Source organism: Paramisgurnus dabryanus, chromosome 20 (genome assembly GCF_030506205.2).
Source record: "Paramisgurnus dabryanus chromosome 20, PD_genome_1.1, whole genome shotgun sequence".
Classification (NCBI taxonomy): Eukaryota; Metazoa; Chordata; class Actinopteri; order Cypriniformes; family Cobitidae; genus Paramisgurnus; species Paramisgurnus dabryanus.
The window spans coordinates 23039710-23055825 of NC_133356.1; the positions used below are offsets into that span (position 1 = coordinate 23039710).

A 16116-nucleotide genomic window follows, 5' to 3' on the forward strand; every position below is an offset into this window, starting at 1 on the left:
CACACAAATAGCAATAATAATACTCTCAACACAAAAATTTACAATCAGTTTTCAATTGTGTTTGTAGTCATAGACTTACATAAAAGTGGGCTGACCTGTATATTAAGACGGCCTCTGTGAGGACCCAGCCCAATGCTCAAAGACGAGGAAGCCTCCAGCTGATCATCAGAGACTCTCAGAGACTCCAAACCCAATGGTGGACAGTCTAAATGAGAAGTATTGAGATAAGCACAAACACATTTAAAAAAGAAGTTCCTCCAGAGAGGAGAATGAGAATTTTGGAGGACAACCAACAAGCTTTATCTCTGTACTTTGGGAATCATTGAGAATCAATGCTGAGTCGACAAAAGTCATATTGGGGGAAGATGAATCATCATTTTGTTATACAGCATTCCTCTATTCCCAACATGATTTAAACAAGTTCCCTTAAAGATGCAGGCACAGATCTGACCATATACAATACATTTAGAATAAAATTAGGCAACTGTTTTAACAACAACTGCTGAAAATTATACAAATTCTAAACAAATACTAATAACATTATGAACCATTAGCTGTTTCCCATTAAAACCACAACACAATTCCTTTATATAGTGTTTATATAGGAGTTATATAGTTATATATTTATTGGTTCCCATCTACCAGACATCCTGTTGTATAATCCTATACATTATCAGTATTACCATTACCACCAAACAATAACCATAATTATTCCTGATCTTTTGTCTATTTTCTTATGATACAAATAAAACATGCTGCATGCCAAATAAATATTTCTTTTCATGTTGTTATTGCAAATAGCAAACTCTATATGGTAAAAGTAAACTTATAAACAGCTGCAGATCTTTAACTTGCCTGCTTTTCCATGAGCCTCTGTGTTGTCTTGTTGTCCGTCTTTACTGCTTTGCGCTTCAGTATTCTCCTCAAGGGACGCATTGGTGGGTTTTGCTTTGTCCAAACTAACATTCTGAGTCAGATTTAAGTCATTATTTTCAGTTTTAGTAACATTATTAATGATAGTCTGATTTTCAGATGAAAGAGAGTGGTGCGCAATGGAAAGTATTATTGCAGCACAAATGTATACGCTATGTATATGCATTTTCCTGCTCCAGTGACCTACATGTGTGTCAAAGCAAAACTTAAAACCCCAACAGATATTCACAGAACGCCCCAGTAACATAATACCGGACTGCTGCTACTACCGTATAGTGTAGAATAGACGTCATTTCAACTTTTTGTTTTCAAACAAAAATGTTTAAGTTAAATTAATATAATGAATAACAACACATGAACTATGTTGCAACAGCTGGAAAACAGTAGTATAAAAACGTAATAAAAAATAGGACATGTTTTAAATTACACATGTGAGTCTAAAAATATTTAAAACTAGTTTTAAAAAAACGGAAGGCCCTGTTATTATTATACATTCGCAGTACATACACTTATTAAATGTTACTTTTTGGAAATGTTTTTGCTTGGGAATTTCTAATTTGCGTCCTTCCTTTGTTTTAGGTTTTACACCAGGAACAACAGAGCTTCTCTTTCTGTGCGAGTCTTTAAATTTTGGCGCTCACGCGAGGTGCCCCCTAGCGGCAGGTTCCGTGAATGACATCACTCGCTCCTCCCACCAAGAGATGGCGGCTAACACAACAACGCGTTCATCATGGGCTATATCAAATGATCTCACACGATGACTGGTACGCTTTTATTGTCATTAGATTTAATTTATCTGATTTATATGCGTTTGTGCATAAAATTTGTGTTTTAAGATTTAAATGCCACATACGGCTATATAAACTTACTAGGTTTGACAGCTAGTATTAAGACTCAGTCGTGGTCTAAGTTAACTGTGAACTTGATTGGTCACGATTTGGTCAAAACTGATTAACTAAACTCTGGTTTTGCAGAACAGTTTGTGGATTTAACAGACAACTATTTGTCTTTGTTTCAACTGATAGTTGTTGTGTCTCGCGTTAGCATCTTTGACAGAGCTGAGCGTTGCGCGTTATTTTAGATTTCCGGAACGCTCGTGTGTTTGTGGTATTTGTCAAAAACCAAAACACCCCACTGGTGAAGTCAGCCGAAGTGTATAATGAGTTGAATTGGAACTTTCAAGTTGCCTCCGGTTTCGTTTTTCAAAACTAGCATGCTAGCTGTTTACGTAAGGAGCCCATAGCGAAAGTATTCCCGCTCAAAACCTCATACTGAAAGTGACAGTCAACTTCAGATGTGAAACAGACGTAAATAAAGCAAGTCTACAATGTTTTCTGCATCACAGACTTTATTTTGATATCAACCTAGTCTCAGGCTAAATTTTTCCCGTGTCTTTTTTTCAGACGCACGCCCACCTGACAGAAGTCTGGAAACATGCATCACAGGTCTGTTGAATATAAACTCTTATCATCAAGTGTGTGCTGTGAATGCTGTATTTGTGTACATCCTCGTATATGGATGGGGATCGATGGCACAGACTTCACTATACAGGATTTGGTTACCTAAACAAATGAGAGTTTTGCATGCTCATATATACGTTCAGTTGCGTTAACACATGATACATGCATCTCACTCCATACAGATGACACAGATGACATTTAAAGACACCTGGCTATCGTACATCACTATAAAATGTCAAGTAGTCTCAAGCAACATTTCACCTCTATGGGTGAGATTTATTACCATGGTGTTGTATTTACCTACCTACCCTACAGGGATGCTTAGTTTTGGGCTGTTAGTGTGCTTGTGAGCTTGCTGCAGTATGGCACAATGTCTGGTGGGTTGGCTGACCTTCAATGTATGGGCCTGGATGTACGCAATATCTTGCTTAAATCTTGCATAATATCCCCTTTTTAATCTAGATTTTCCCATTGTCATGTGGCTGGCCTACTTCTGTTTACCTGTCTGGTTTGAGCTGATAATCTTAATAAGCCTGTGCTAGCATGTATTACAGGTGTGTAATCTGATTCAGCTGATTAAGGGGCCGTTGTTTTTGCACTTAGCAAGACTGTCAGACAGCATGTGTTTTTTTGTTTGTTTTGTTTTTTTTAGTGAAAGAATTCATTCCACTTGGTATACCACGTCACCAGAGTACAGATGGGACATCCCGTCCTGTGTCAGGTAGACATCGTCCTGAACCCCCTGAGAAGACCCCCAAACTCCCCCAAAGTTGCCACCCTAAACCCATACTGCCAGTCAGAAACCCTGAGCTGGGGCAGAGGGACTCTGTTTCGAACTTATCTAAAGTCTCCAACAAGAGTTCGAAGACAGAGCTAAAAAGTTGCAAAGTTGTTATGAGAAATCTACAAGCTAAAAATGGAAACATTTTGTCCTGTAAGGATGTGTCTTCCAGTCCTATGATTAAAAAGGAGGTGCAAAGGACCAGTTCTTACGAAAAAAACCGACATCTTTCTTTGGCTCTTAGTAGAGAGCTTAATGAAAACCTGAGGGTAACTATACATTTTTTCTTTTTTTGCATTTAAAAGTTATTATCTTCATTTTAAATAGTCAGTTCTTGTTTTCAGTTGCTTTTGTTGAATTGGATATCAAAGTAGTGTTTCTTCTGGTATAGATGACGTTTAGGGTTCCCAAAGTCATGGGAGACCTAAATTAAACTTAAAACTTTAAATAAAAATGAAACAGGGCAATTTCAGATTTTCAGATTTTAATCAGTCTTCAATTTAACAAAACAATATTGATTCAAAAATCCCTAAATCCCGCACAAATACTGGATTTACATTTTCTTGCGCTTAAACTTTATTTACATTTACAGTTTGACATATTTACACATGTTTTGTTTAAGATTTCATGATTATCCCTGTGACCGTGGTCGTAGTGTTGTGTAAATGTGAACAATTCAGACAGAAACCCATGTGCAACAGTATATTAAATCCGTGCAGTACATATAGATCTTAAATTGGCAGTACACCAGATATATTCCATGCCTGCAAAAAATGTTTTGTTTGTTATCGGGCTGCATAACAATTAATCGCAATTAATCGTTTGCAGAATACAAGTTTTTGATTACATTATATATGTTTGTGTACTGTGTATAATAATTATGTGTGTATATATAAGGGCTGGGTATCGATTCAGATGTTCCGGATCGATTTGATTCCAATTCATAAGCTATCAGATCGATTTGATTCTCAGGTCGATTCCGATTCTTGGACCGCTTCTTATACTCGATTCTCGGTTCAACTCAATGAATATAGATTTAATACAAATACTTTATTTATATAAAAGAAAACAATGAACATAAGTTTACAAGTGGGTAATTAATAAAAAGAACTTAAGAGCCACCAACCTGTATATTACACTTTTTTTATTTTAGGTACACTTGGGTACATTAAAACAGAACCCATCTCTAATCTTCAAAATGCATACAATTATGTTTAATACAATACAATTTTGATGCAATATGAAAAATGTATGCTGAAAAAAGTAAAAGCAGTCGCATTCCTTGATAAAACAGGATCAGGTTATTAAAAACAAAAAAAAATAGATTTTTGGCATTTGAGAATCGATTTTTAATTGAACACGTTTAAAAAAAAACACAATAAAAAAAACCCGATTAATCGAAAAATCGATTTTTGTGCCCAGCCCTAGTGTATATATATAAATACACACACATTCATGCATGTATATAATTAAGAAATGTTTACATGTGTATATACATTTGTGCATTTTATATTATATATAAATACTTAATATATAAATATATATTTTTTCTTAAAGTTATACATGCATGTGGGTGTGTGTATTTATATATACCTAATTATTATACACAGTACAGAAACATATTTAATGTAAACAAAAACTTTACTCCTGCAAACGATTAATCACGATTAATCATTATGCAGCCCTAAATCGAAGTCAAAACCATACGCAAAACAGTCAAATCGAATTGCCAAATTAGTCTTTATGCTAGTCATGATTATTAACCCCTGTAATGTTTATCAGTCTCCTGGCATTTTTCTTTCATAACCAATAATCTTCTGGAATTCTGTGTTCAGGTCAGTGGAGGTGGGTTGCCCTGCATTGGTAAGGTGAAGTCTCGGAGACACACTCTTCCTCAATCATCTCATTCAAGGCCTATTAATTCCTACTTTCAGGAAAAACCCAAAAGCTCAGTTAACACAGCAGAGCGAATCCTTCACCATCCCGATCAAAGAAAGGAAAAAGTGGGGAATAAGGACCAAAAAACCTTCATTCACAGTAACATGTCCCCACAGAAGGTACAGTAAAGAGTTCCTAAAGCAATTCTTAAATTGTTTTTTGGTGTTATGTAAATATAATTTTTCGAATGACTGCGTGTGGTAAGCATGTTGCTACTTTATTTAATCATCTGTCTGTTTTATTGGTGGTACAACAGGAATTAAGCACCCCTCACAGGAAGCCTTCTCCAGGTAAAGACTATTATGCTTTGTGGCATGAAGCCCTATTCACACTGCAAATTACCTTGTATGCTTTTGTACTTGAGTGACAATTGTTGACTACATGTTGGCTTGTTTAAAATTTGCGTTTTATACAAATACCAAGCAATTTTTGGGAATAGTGGAGCTCAGATGATGTTTCTTATCTGATACTGTCAGGAAGACTAAAAAGTTAATACTCTTTACTAATAAAGTACATTTAATTATTATATTTATTCATATGTTTAGTTGTATATGCGTGTGAACCCAGTGTGTTTGCACATAGATGGTAGCAACTAAATTGATGCATTTATATCTACTACTAGGATTGACTTCTAGTATACAGAAAGTACAATGCAGACCTGCAAACTTGTCGCTTTTCGGCGACAATCGCCGTTTTCTGGGTCAATTGGGTCATTCAAGTGAATCGCGGAGAACCGGAGAGGTTTTTTTTTGAGGTGGTGGGGGGTCGGGAGGCTGCCCTTTATCTGAATGCCATGCAGGCTAGAATTGCCAAACATTATTGGATAATTCTTATAATTGACATTTCTCTGGGCCAATCGGAATCTTAGCATTTGCTTTTCTCTGGGCCAATCGGAATCTTAGCACTTCCTTCAGAATCATTGTCAATGATTTATGAAGTCACTGCCAGTGTGAAAAGGGCTTTACAGATACTGCTTTCCTGTTTTAATGTTACTACTTTTCTGTATCTAAACTGAAGCTTACCTTACCTTTATTGATTACCCTTTTCTGCCAACAGAGGGCAGACTGTCCCTTTCTGCAAAGAGAAAAAGAGAGCCCAGTACAGGCAGTGAGAAAGACGTCAAGCGACAATGTGTAGATGTCCGACTCACCCCCAGCTCTTCTATTATAAACTCACCACCAAAGTTTGTCAGACAAGCTTTTTCACACCCTCTCTCAGACAATGTGATAACCATAAGTGATACCCAGTCCTTTAAACCACTTTTTCAAACATCAGACACCAGCAAACCGAGACCATCCGTCCACAGGCAGCTTTTTAAATCGGAGACCTGCAGTAAGTCAAATGCAGAGAGTGACAAAACGCACTCAACCCAAATCACTAAGTTACCCATGAATGGGGAGTCTAAAGACGCTATGGTTGCACACGCAAACAAAAACCCCAAAAGTCCACCCAGCCAGCCGCATTTGCGCAAAATCTCACCAAAGTCAAGCACCACAGCAGACAGCATTGAGGACCTCTTTAAACCTGACCTCTGCTTGCCACCATCCAAAACGCACAGCAAAAACCTACATGTCAAGCGAGAAGGTTGTGCAGTTGCCATATCAACGTCCATGTCCAGCCATAAGGAGAGTGTTAAAGTTCGCTCACCCCCCCGTCTGGCTGATGTAAAAACACCCAGCTTTGCAGGACAAGCTGGGTCTTGTAAGAAGGAAACGGATGAAAGAACGCAGCTGAAAGTGGAGGAGTCACGCAGCCCCAAGGCTAACATGCCTGTCCCAGCTGCAAGCGTGAAAGCAGACAGATCAAGTGAAAAGAAACACTGCACTCGGTCGAAAGATACCTCAGATGGAGATGATTCAGATGATGATCTGAGAGTAAGATGCACTATCAACCTGAGCACCAGCAGTAGTGACAATGAAGAGCTGCTCCCATCCCTGAAAGAGTTGATGGATTTGAGAGACTGTGTGCCTGTGACTCCTGAGAGAGATGCTTTTTCAGAACCCAACACACCGGTCCCAAAGGCAGCAGTAAGTGAAAACCTGACGGTGACACATCATGAGTCTCTAAATAAGCTCAAGTGTTACTAATCTTCTTTTGTTGGGTTCTTGTATGCACAAACACCTGAAGTTATATTTTTATTATCTGTATTAGCCGAAGGCTGTGAAAATCAAAGCAGTTAACTACAGAAATACACTGGAGAAGATGCTGCAAGAGAGGGAACAATATCAAAGGTTGGTCTGCCCTTTAGATGCCGAAGTGATTTATTTATAACAGAAATCAAACTGCATTTGTGAGCAGCTTTAGATGTGTTGCTAACATGAGCATTGCCAGTTATTCTTACTTATAGTTTTCAGAAGTTTTGCCTCAAGATGCACACCAGTAATGTCTCCCAAACCTGTGATGATGTATTAGCAGTGGCACAATTTGTTGAAACAATACATAGCTGTTTGCTTAAACCCTCACCCTGATAAATGTCTAATAATTACTTTACTAACTTTGCTTTACTCCATTGCACAGGTCAAAAGAGCTGGAGAGACAATTACTGGAGTCATGTCAGGAGGACCTGCTGAATTTAAATGAGGATGAGAACAGTGAAACTAAAGAGGAAGTCATTTCACATGAACAGAGGTATTTTATTTATACCATCAATTTATTTATATCATCAGTGATGAAATAGAAACAGTTTGGTCAGGCAAACTCTCTTGTTGTAATTTTTGTTATATCCACTAGGGATGCTCCGATCGATCAGCCGCAAACCAGTATCAGCCAATAACGACATTAAATGACTCGATTGGTACTAGCTAAATTTGCCGATCTTATGAAACGATCTTTCTGTTTACTTTTGTCATCATAGGGCTCCTGAATGTGGCTGAGAGCAATTAGAGAGCATTTTTTACGCAGTGCGAGCATTTTTATAACCCGTTGCTCATGTGCAACGTGTTTTTTCTATAAGGATGCGCTCTGGTCCTAACAGTGTGATGCGTCTCCACATCCTCATCAAACAGCGTATACAACACATATCTATCGCGGACAATTGCACCCTTATGCCGAAAGTTTATTATTTGCATGCGTTTTAAAGTTTTGACAGTTTAAACTTTTATTTTCCTCACAGCTGCTCTTATATTGACGCGCACGCACACACAGCTGCCTGTGATCAGTGCACGTGAACAGAGCGATCTCTCTCACGTCTTAAAGCTACAGTAACCCAATTCCTCTTAAATAAAATCACTCTCTGCTCTTTACTGAAAAACTGTTATACTTCATATGAATGCGTGTATATTTTATTCATACAGTAAAGACTGTGAAGTGTTTTATTTTCATTATTTTTAACAGACTTAAGCCTTTTTAAAGGAATATTAAATTTCTCTTTGCAGAAAAAATATTTGTTGTGCTTATTTATTTGATTCTCTATTGAAATAATATTTCTAATTACTGAAAGAATATAACAAAGGCAATATCTGTGGCATAACTTTATCTAGAAAAAATGTTAACAGTTACAGTCAACAAAGAGCTTGCATATCAGCTAGAAGAATTGGTAACGGCATTGGTATCCTTATCGGAGCATCCCTAATATCCACATTGGTATAGTAATAAGCAACCAATGTGCAATACCAAAAAACAGCAATACCAAGTGACTTTCCTCTATTGCAACTGGGACCAGCACGTTGTAACTGTGGAAAAATCTGGGAGGGAAACTGGAAATTTTGGTTATGCTGATCTCACAAGGCACATGAGATATTAGCAGTGCATGACGATATTTTAGTTGAGATTTGGGATCTGTCTGCCAAGTTCTGTTGGCACAGAGGTTGGACAAATTAAGAAATCCCTGATGCAATGGAACAGTCATTTAGCATGCCATATTGGATGATGAGTCGATGACACGCGCATCAGTTTCATGGTCAGTCACCGCAAAAAAAAAACTGATTCACGCAATTTACATGGTCATCCAACCGAGGTCAGAAAATACGGAAACTTCAAAAATTTTATCTTGCTGGGTCAGTTGCAATTTAGGTAGAGCTAAGGTATAGGAAACACTGCTACATATCATAATTCATTCTTAGACACTGCTGTACATAGGCGAAGATGACATTAAATTTAATGATGATGAGAGTTTGTTTTGTGAAAAAAAGGACATTTTTATTTCAGTGTGAGCAAACCTTTAGTTTTTATATAATATTTATAATGTGTTTAGCCTGTTAATATAATTAAATATGAAAATCTGTTTATGTTTAGGAAATTTTTAGAGAAGTTCTCGGTCACCTCATGTGCCATCAGGGACATCCACCCCGGAGAGGAAGTGTTTATACCAGCTAAGTTTGGCCGACTCTTTGACCACCAGATGCTGGATCTGCGGAAAATTGGTGTGACTCCACAAAACCGATCACAGGAAATGTTCCTTCAGTAAGACTCCACTTTAATCACCATTCCTATAGATGTACACGTCACTCTGAACCAAACATAATTTCTTACTTAATTAATAATTGTCTAAATGTACTATTTTTTTTCTTCAGTTAATATTTTATTTAAATACCTTATGCCTGCTATTTGCAGTGAAGTATAATTAAGTGAACGCCTATAAGATGATCAGTGATGAAAATGAATAAAAAGTTTCAGTTTCAGTTTATTTCTCACACAAAGCTGTCTATCATATGACTTCATAAGGCTTGAGTTTGCTCATTTCATTCTGTTATGATTCATGTATGGGTTTTACAAAGATGAAGTTGAGTAATTTCACATGGTGGTGTATTCCTAACGTAGTGACCTGACCACCATGCGTCACACAGCCTAAACTTTAATAAGCTTAGTTTTGGGCTGGGAGTATATAGGGGATGCTTCTGTGAAGTTGTGTCAAGGTTCTGGGGTTATTACTTCATTCATATGAGGGGAATACTACAGTGAAAGAGAGGCTTAACGGTTGTGTTTTGTGTGTTCCTCTGTAGGGCCTGTATTGAACAAGTACTGTCCCTGATCAGTGCAGGCTTGTTCACGAGAGCTTATAGTTCTTGTCCTTGTCAGCCTGAGGTGACACGCTGGCTTTTTCAGGTAGAGCCACCCACCTGCCTTATATATTTACTTAAACACACAAACAAACACAGCTTCCCTAATAACATGTGCAAGTATGTGAAGTAGGTCCAAAAATATAAAGACATTTGATAATAAAATATGAATATCATTGTGTTAGAAGACAAAATATAAATAGTTGTATATTTTAATTTAAAGGAAGTTTAAACAAGCACAATTTTTAATTGATTTTCAATTAAATTTGATACATTATTTTGTTAAAGTTTTGAGAGCAGCTGTATCTGTTACAAAAATCTGATTGGTTGCATTTTGTTCAGGCCTGCTTGTATTATCCTTTGAGAAATCTACACACCCTTGAGACGTTTAATCAAACTTGCCAAAACATTTATGTTACATTCACAAAAGTATGACTTCAATTTCCCAACATACATACAACATTTGTGGAAATGAAACTAGAATTAGTGGTATTTCTTTATAAAAGCCACAGAAATATTTACACAGTGCACAATTATTTGCTTAAAATGTGTATATGGTTATATGAGTAATACTTTTTCAGATGATGTCAGTTCACCCAAACCCCATCACTTCCTCAATGATTCTGGAGTCTCTGCGAAGCATCGCTCTCTCTGCTGCTCAGCACATAGGTATGCTCTACACTCATAATATTCATTTCTTATAGTAATGAGAAACGTATTAACCTCGACTTTTGTTTTGCAGTTGAAAGCCAAAACCAGAGGTTTAAAATATGGGTGCCCACTATACAGGATATTGCATTAGTGTTCATTAACATGGGAGCATCATTCATCAGCCTTTTCCCTCTGGAAGCCTTGCAGCCCACATTTACTGAGGGAGACCTTTTGTAAGACCTTTTTTAACTAATATTATGACTAATTATATACAGGCCTTATGTTATTAAGAAATTGACATAAAGTAATGATTTTTAGTAAGGGAGCATTGCAGTGGCGGCTGGTGACTTCTTTTTTTGAAGCGCACGAAGTGAAGTTCGTCACAACATGTATGTAGCTTGTCATGTATGTGGTTCGTCATTTCAAAATATGTGTTCTGTGCTTTGAGAGATCGTGTGTGCATCACGTGTCATGCCAAAATAAGTGCCTGCTGCCTTGAACTTTAACTTGAAAAGAGACGCTCGCGTTTGCCAGATACTCGCACAATCTCATGCGTAATCAGAGATTACTGTTAAGGGAGTGTCTTGCGTGTATTTAGGGAACGTGAGCGTCTCTTATATCATAAACGGTTTGACGCGTGTGCAGCAGGAACTTATTTTGACAAAACATGCAATGCACACAGGATCTCTCCACATATTTTGGAAAAGGGAACCACACACGTGCCAATCCGAACACTTATTTTGAATTAGCGCATCCTCGAAAGAGCAGTCACGAGCCGCCACTGGAGCTTTGTATTGTCAGTAAGTATTAAAAGCTTTATCAATGTATTTGTATGTGATGGCAGAGAGGGCGTTCAACCCAAAGAGACCAGCCACGAAACACAGATTTCTGACCAAAGCAATGCCACTTTACCTGTACACAATTTTGAAAATGTTCTCAAGGTAAGCTAGATATTTTAAGGAATTTGTGCTATGTATAAAATGCATATGATGTTTGAAGTAATGATATAACAGCCTTCAATTTAAATGACCATCTGTCTTGTTTGCACCCAGTACCTGTCTCTGTGTACCGCGTTGTGTCCGAAAGCGTACACTGATGAGGAGCTGCTGTTGCTTGTAACGGTTGTATGTAGAATTGGACTGGAGACTCATTTCAAACTGGTGCCGACTGGACACTTCAGCCTCCTACTCCATAACCTGCTCAAAAACATCACGCACTGGGAAGTCCAGGTCAGATTCCTATAGACAGTGTATTCACTTTAAAGGACTAGTTTAGCCAAAGTGAACATTTTCATTATTTGTGACCTAGTCTGTGAAAACCCAGTTCTTAATTTTAAGTGATTTACTGTTTTCTACATAAATGTAAAGAACATTTTGTGAAAATATACCTGGATTTCATAGACATTGCACAATTACTTACCTGTAAGTCACACCAAATCTGACTCAAAAAGTAAAATGGTGAAAGAAGTAAATGGTGTACTAGCCATTATTTCCATATAAGTTTAAATATGAGTTGTTTTCGTAAACAAAATAATTTTCTCCAGTAAACAGAGCTTTTGTGTTATAAACCTGCAGTTATCTAAAGCTTGCCAGACGTTGACTGATTTGTCAGAGGATCATCACAACCTCAGGCGACTCGTTTATCTTCTACCAGACAGCAGTCGTGGAAAGTGAGTGAAAGTCTGTAATGCATAAATATTGATGCTACCATAAATACTTTCTGTAATGATATATTTGCTTTTTCATAAACAGGCAATTTAAACAACACCTAAGTGTGTCTATCATCTCTAAGCTTTTGAATCACACTTGCACCTACAAAGTCTCAAACGTCGAGTTTAAGGTAACATAAACCCAACCACATAAAACTAGAATGTACGATACTTAATATTTAATGGCATGATGTCAGCCCGTGCTGCCGTCAAACCATATTTATGGCTGGAATTATATAGGAATTATTAACATATGCAACATTTAAATTATTTGATTTTTTTCTGACAGCTGTCTGAGCTAAAACGTTTCCTACCTCAAATGCGTCCCTCATCCCTGGTGAAAGCCCTAAGGTCTTCAGGGAGCACAGAGGACCGTAATGTCACTCTAGACCAGCAAGTAAGCAGAAAACCCACTGAGCACAACTCAATGATTACTTTTTAATATTTAAAAGTGATATAGCAAAGCCACTCATAAATATATTTCCTTTCATTTAGGCATATTACCTCTGCTACAGCCTTTTGACGTTGACAAATGAAGCTTCCAATTTTGAATTTTTACCCTCGAACCAGAGAGTAAGTGTTTTTATACTAACTCATAGTCCAGTCTTAAAGGCACATGGTCATTGAATCGATTGCATAAAGACCCTGTCTGTGGATACAACCCTTATTTTATGTTCTAGTACCACCCGCAGGAGTCGATTATGAGTAGAACTGATTTTGTGTTATGTAAAAAGAAAAGACTGCTTGTGTCTATTGAATTTCTTTTTTGTGTGTGTGATTTTACAGGCTAGAGGGGAGATGTATAGTGTAAGAGGACTTAATAGGGTTTATAAGGGTTCATAATGCATCATTGTGTTAATCGGCTTTCTTTCCAGTTTTTTTTCTTGGAGCTTGAAGACAAGTAAAACAACTATATCTCTATCTCCCAGCCTTTTAATGACATATTAATTGATATTTATTTTTTTAGATAGATATTTACAATTGCTTTATAGTCCTGTTTATGTATTGTTTTTAAATTTGAGGAAACATTTCAGGCAAACAATTTAAGTGTCTTAACTTAAACACAGTATATTATCAAGCCATAGTTTTGCATAGTTTACCAAATTTACACAAATAATGTTATTAAATAATTTTTATTATATGCAGTAATATAAAACTACATAGGAAAGAAACCGCAATATTTACCAATATATTTTTAGTAAAGCAACACTTGATTATTTATTGACTCTGTTATTGTTTTTATTGCCAACAAAAGTATCTTGAATGTATGTATCATCAGTATCTGATAAATCACTTATCCCTAGTGTCAAACCTGTGTACTGTGGCAGCGCAGCCATTAGTCTCCGCCTCAGATGCCACACCAACTGACCGTTGGCGAACTTCTGATGCATATGGCACACTTTTTTGGAAACACTTCAGCAGCTTTGAAAGTTGCTCTCTGATTGTTTGAATTATACAGGATTTCCGGGAGACGTGTGTTTCACGTTTTTAACCAGTCTGTCTGAAAACAGCACAAAGTATGCGAAGTTCATGCCAAAGGCTTTTAAAGACTTCCAGGAGTTTTGCTTGATTCTAGTTTTGCAATTCTTGGAATCTAAAAGATGTTTTAACGTGTTTCCCGTTGTTGTTATGAACTTCAGAGACTTTTGTATGTGAATCATTTACTGGTTGCACGCCTGTCTGTTATTGTGTAAACATGTCCCTAAACATGACGTGGCACAAAGCGAAACATTGGCCAAATCAAAGCATACATGGATCCCAGATTTTCACTATGATGTATTTTGTCATGTTTGTTATATCACCATTTTCATACATTTAGACTGAATTGGCTTTCTGTCATTGGCAGAATGAATTACGGAGTCTTTCATCTCAACTGGAGAAACACATCAAGTGTGACATAAGGGAGAGTGAGAAGACTCTTTACAGGAGCAAAGTAAAGTGCAGCTTTGTTCAGGAAATTCATTCATTCTGTTCTTATCAAAGGGATTCAGATTTTTATTAACAGCCTGTTGTCTTTTTTTGTAGGTAAAAGACTTTGTAGCAAGGATTTACACAAAGTGGCAGGTGCTTCTTGTACGAACAAGGCCTCAAGAGGTAAAACTATGATTAATTTTTTTTTTGAATTCAAGTGGCAATTAACTATTAACTAAAAACAAAGCATTTTGAAAGCACAGCACATTTTTAGCATTCTGGAAAGCTTCTGGATTTTACTTTACAGAGTAGAAAAATCCCAACCCTGGTCCAACACACCTGCCTGTAATTTTTACATAACCCTCAACACCTTGATTTTCTGGTTTGGGTGTGTTAAATAAGTGTTGCAGCTAAACTCTTTAGCATGATAGCACCGCAGGTTTAATATCAAATACCCCTGCCTTACACAAATACAGTTCATCCTTATGTTGTTATTACGCTCCTGACTTCAAATCAGAATCATTCATGTTTGCTTGGACCATTTTTATTCACAGGGAAAGCTGTATGACTACTGGAAGCCCCCACCAGAGGATGAGATACCTAACAGCCCTCAAACCAAAACCTGCCTTAAAGTGGAAGACACTTCAGGGTGTACTGGAGAGTTGAAGTCGAAAGAAGATGCTCAGAGCAAAGATGAGGATAAGAGGAAGGCTAAAAAACATGAGGAGCCGATGGCACTGGGAGAAGATGAAAGTGCAGAGAACCATTTGGAGGAAGAGGTGGAAAATGTTGAGGCTAAACAACAGCTAGATGATGAAGATGAAAAGTTGGAAGCAATAACAGATGAAATGCTGTTTGATAGCACTGAAGAGTTAATGAAGAGTGATGAAGATCTCATGAGAGAGGAGGAGCAGCTTCTTAATGAAGATGAAGAGTCACATGAAGACAGACAACAGAGAGAAAAACAATTAGAGGAACTTGAGAACTTGTCTGTGAACGATAGAGAGCAAATAAAGGAAGGGATTTGGACCGGGATGTGATTGGACTCGGAAGAGTCTGAAAAAGAGAAGCTCTCAGGTCATTTTGAGAGAATTTTATATTGCACCTTTTGTTGGCATTATGCACATACTGTACATATGCCAACAATTTTTATTTGGGTCTTTTTGCACTCATTAATTGTATAGCATTTTCCAAATGCATATTTGATGCATGTAATTGTTTACATATTGTTTATAATTGCCTAATATATGTTTTGTATTTACTAGCCGTGTGTTTAATTTTTTTAGATGTGAGATTGACTGTTTGCCTTCTGTTTCTCTGAAGATGGGCCATATTTTTATGTAGCTGTATGAAAATGTAAAGGTTCGTTCATTTAGTGTAATCTCGTTGGTTTAAAGCACATGTACAGTAAATGGACACTGTTAACTCTCAGGATCAGGGTGTGCTGGTTATGCTGCTGTCTTATCTATTGTTTTTTTATGATTTCACTTTATAAATACTGAGATGTTCAACCAGAAACACATGTGATATGGTTTAGTCTTTACTAATGTCATTTTAAAACACAAAAGCAAGGGCTTGAACCATTTAAAATAATTTTGGTACATATGCTTCAAGAATACCTTTTTTCTATTAAGTTGTGAGTTATGTAGGTAATTGTATTTTTCAGAAAATTTAATGATAAATTATTTAAAATGAAACTTTTGTATTTCTTAACGATATTTAAAAACCTTAAGTTCT

General features: G+C 36.9%; 2 protein-coding genes across 5 annotated transcripts in view; one reads left to right on the top strand and one right to left on the bottom strand.

Annotated features, from left to right (window-relative positions):
* cpxm1a (carboxypeptidase X (M14 family), member 1a) overlaps window positions 1-1133 on the bottom strand; it is a 9545-nt gene extending 8412 nt beyond the window's left edge. Inside the window, exons 1-2 of the mRNA XM_065297134.2 lie at window positions 856-1133; window positions 96-205 (exon numbers count right to left, since the gene is read on the bottom strand). Of these exons, the coding sequence (XP_065153206.1) occupies window positions 96-205; window positions 856-1099 (354 nt within the window). The 5' untranslated portion in view covers window positions 1100-1133. The remainder of the gene's footprint in view (window positions 1-95; window positions 206-855) is intronic.
* A 470-nt stretch (window positions 1134-1603) lies between these two features.
* On the top strand, window positions 1604-15980 carry slf2 (SMC5-SMC6 complex localization factor 2). Of its 4 annotated transcripts, none has more exons than XM_065297138.1 (22): window positions 1616-1697; window positions 2337-2378; window positions 2856-2947; window positions 3046-3443; window positions 5010-5231; window positions 5369-5402; window positions 6169-7139; window positions 7264-7343; window positions 7630-7740; window positions 9346-9513; window positions 10053-10155; window positions 10691-10778; window positions 10852-10993; window positions 11605-11701; window positions 11813-11989; window positions 12335-12429; window positions 12512-12599; window positions 12758-12865; window positions 12964-13041; window positions 14315-14401; window positions 14494-14562; window positions 14934-15980. In XM_065297138.1, the coding sequence occupies exons 4-22, from the start codon at window positions 3288-3290 to the stop codon at window positions 15417-15419; spliced, it is 3360 nt and encodes a 1119-aa protein (XP_065153210.1). In that variant the 5' UTR covers window positions 1616-1697; window positions 2337-2378; window positions 2856-2947; window positions 3046-3287; the 3' UTR covers window positions 15420-15980. The 4 variants fall into 4 exon arrangements, with proteins under 4 accessions (XP_065153208.1, XP_065153211.1, XP_065153210.1 ...); XM_065297137.1 differs by lacking the exon at window positions 2856-2947 and adding an exon at window positions 2576-2662 and having other exon boundaries at window positions 1617-1697; XM_065297136.1 differs by lacking the exon at window positions 2856-2947 and having other exon boundaries at window positions 1604-1697.
* The last annotated feature ends 136 nt before the right edge of the window (window positions 15981-16116 follow it).

Bases quoted from the DNA above. Each gene is read 5' to 3' on its own strand.
- slf2 (XM_065297136.1), top strand. The intron at 11,702-11,812 runs GTAAGCTAGATA...GTTTGCACCCAG, and splicing joins ATTTTGAAAATGTTCTCAAG to TACCTGTCTCTGTGTACCGC. The intron at 12,430-12,511 runs GTGAGTGAAAGT...TTTCATAAACAG, and splicing joins CCAGACAGCAGTCGTGGAAA to GCAATTTAAACAACACCTAA.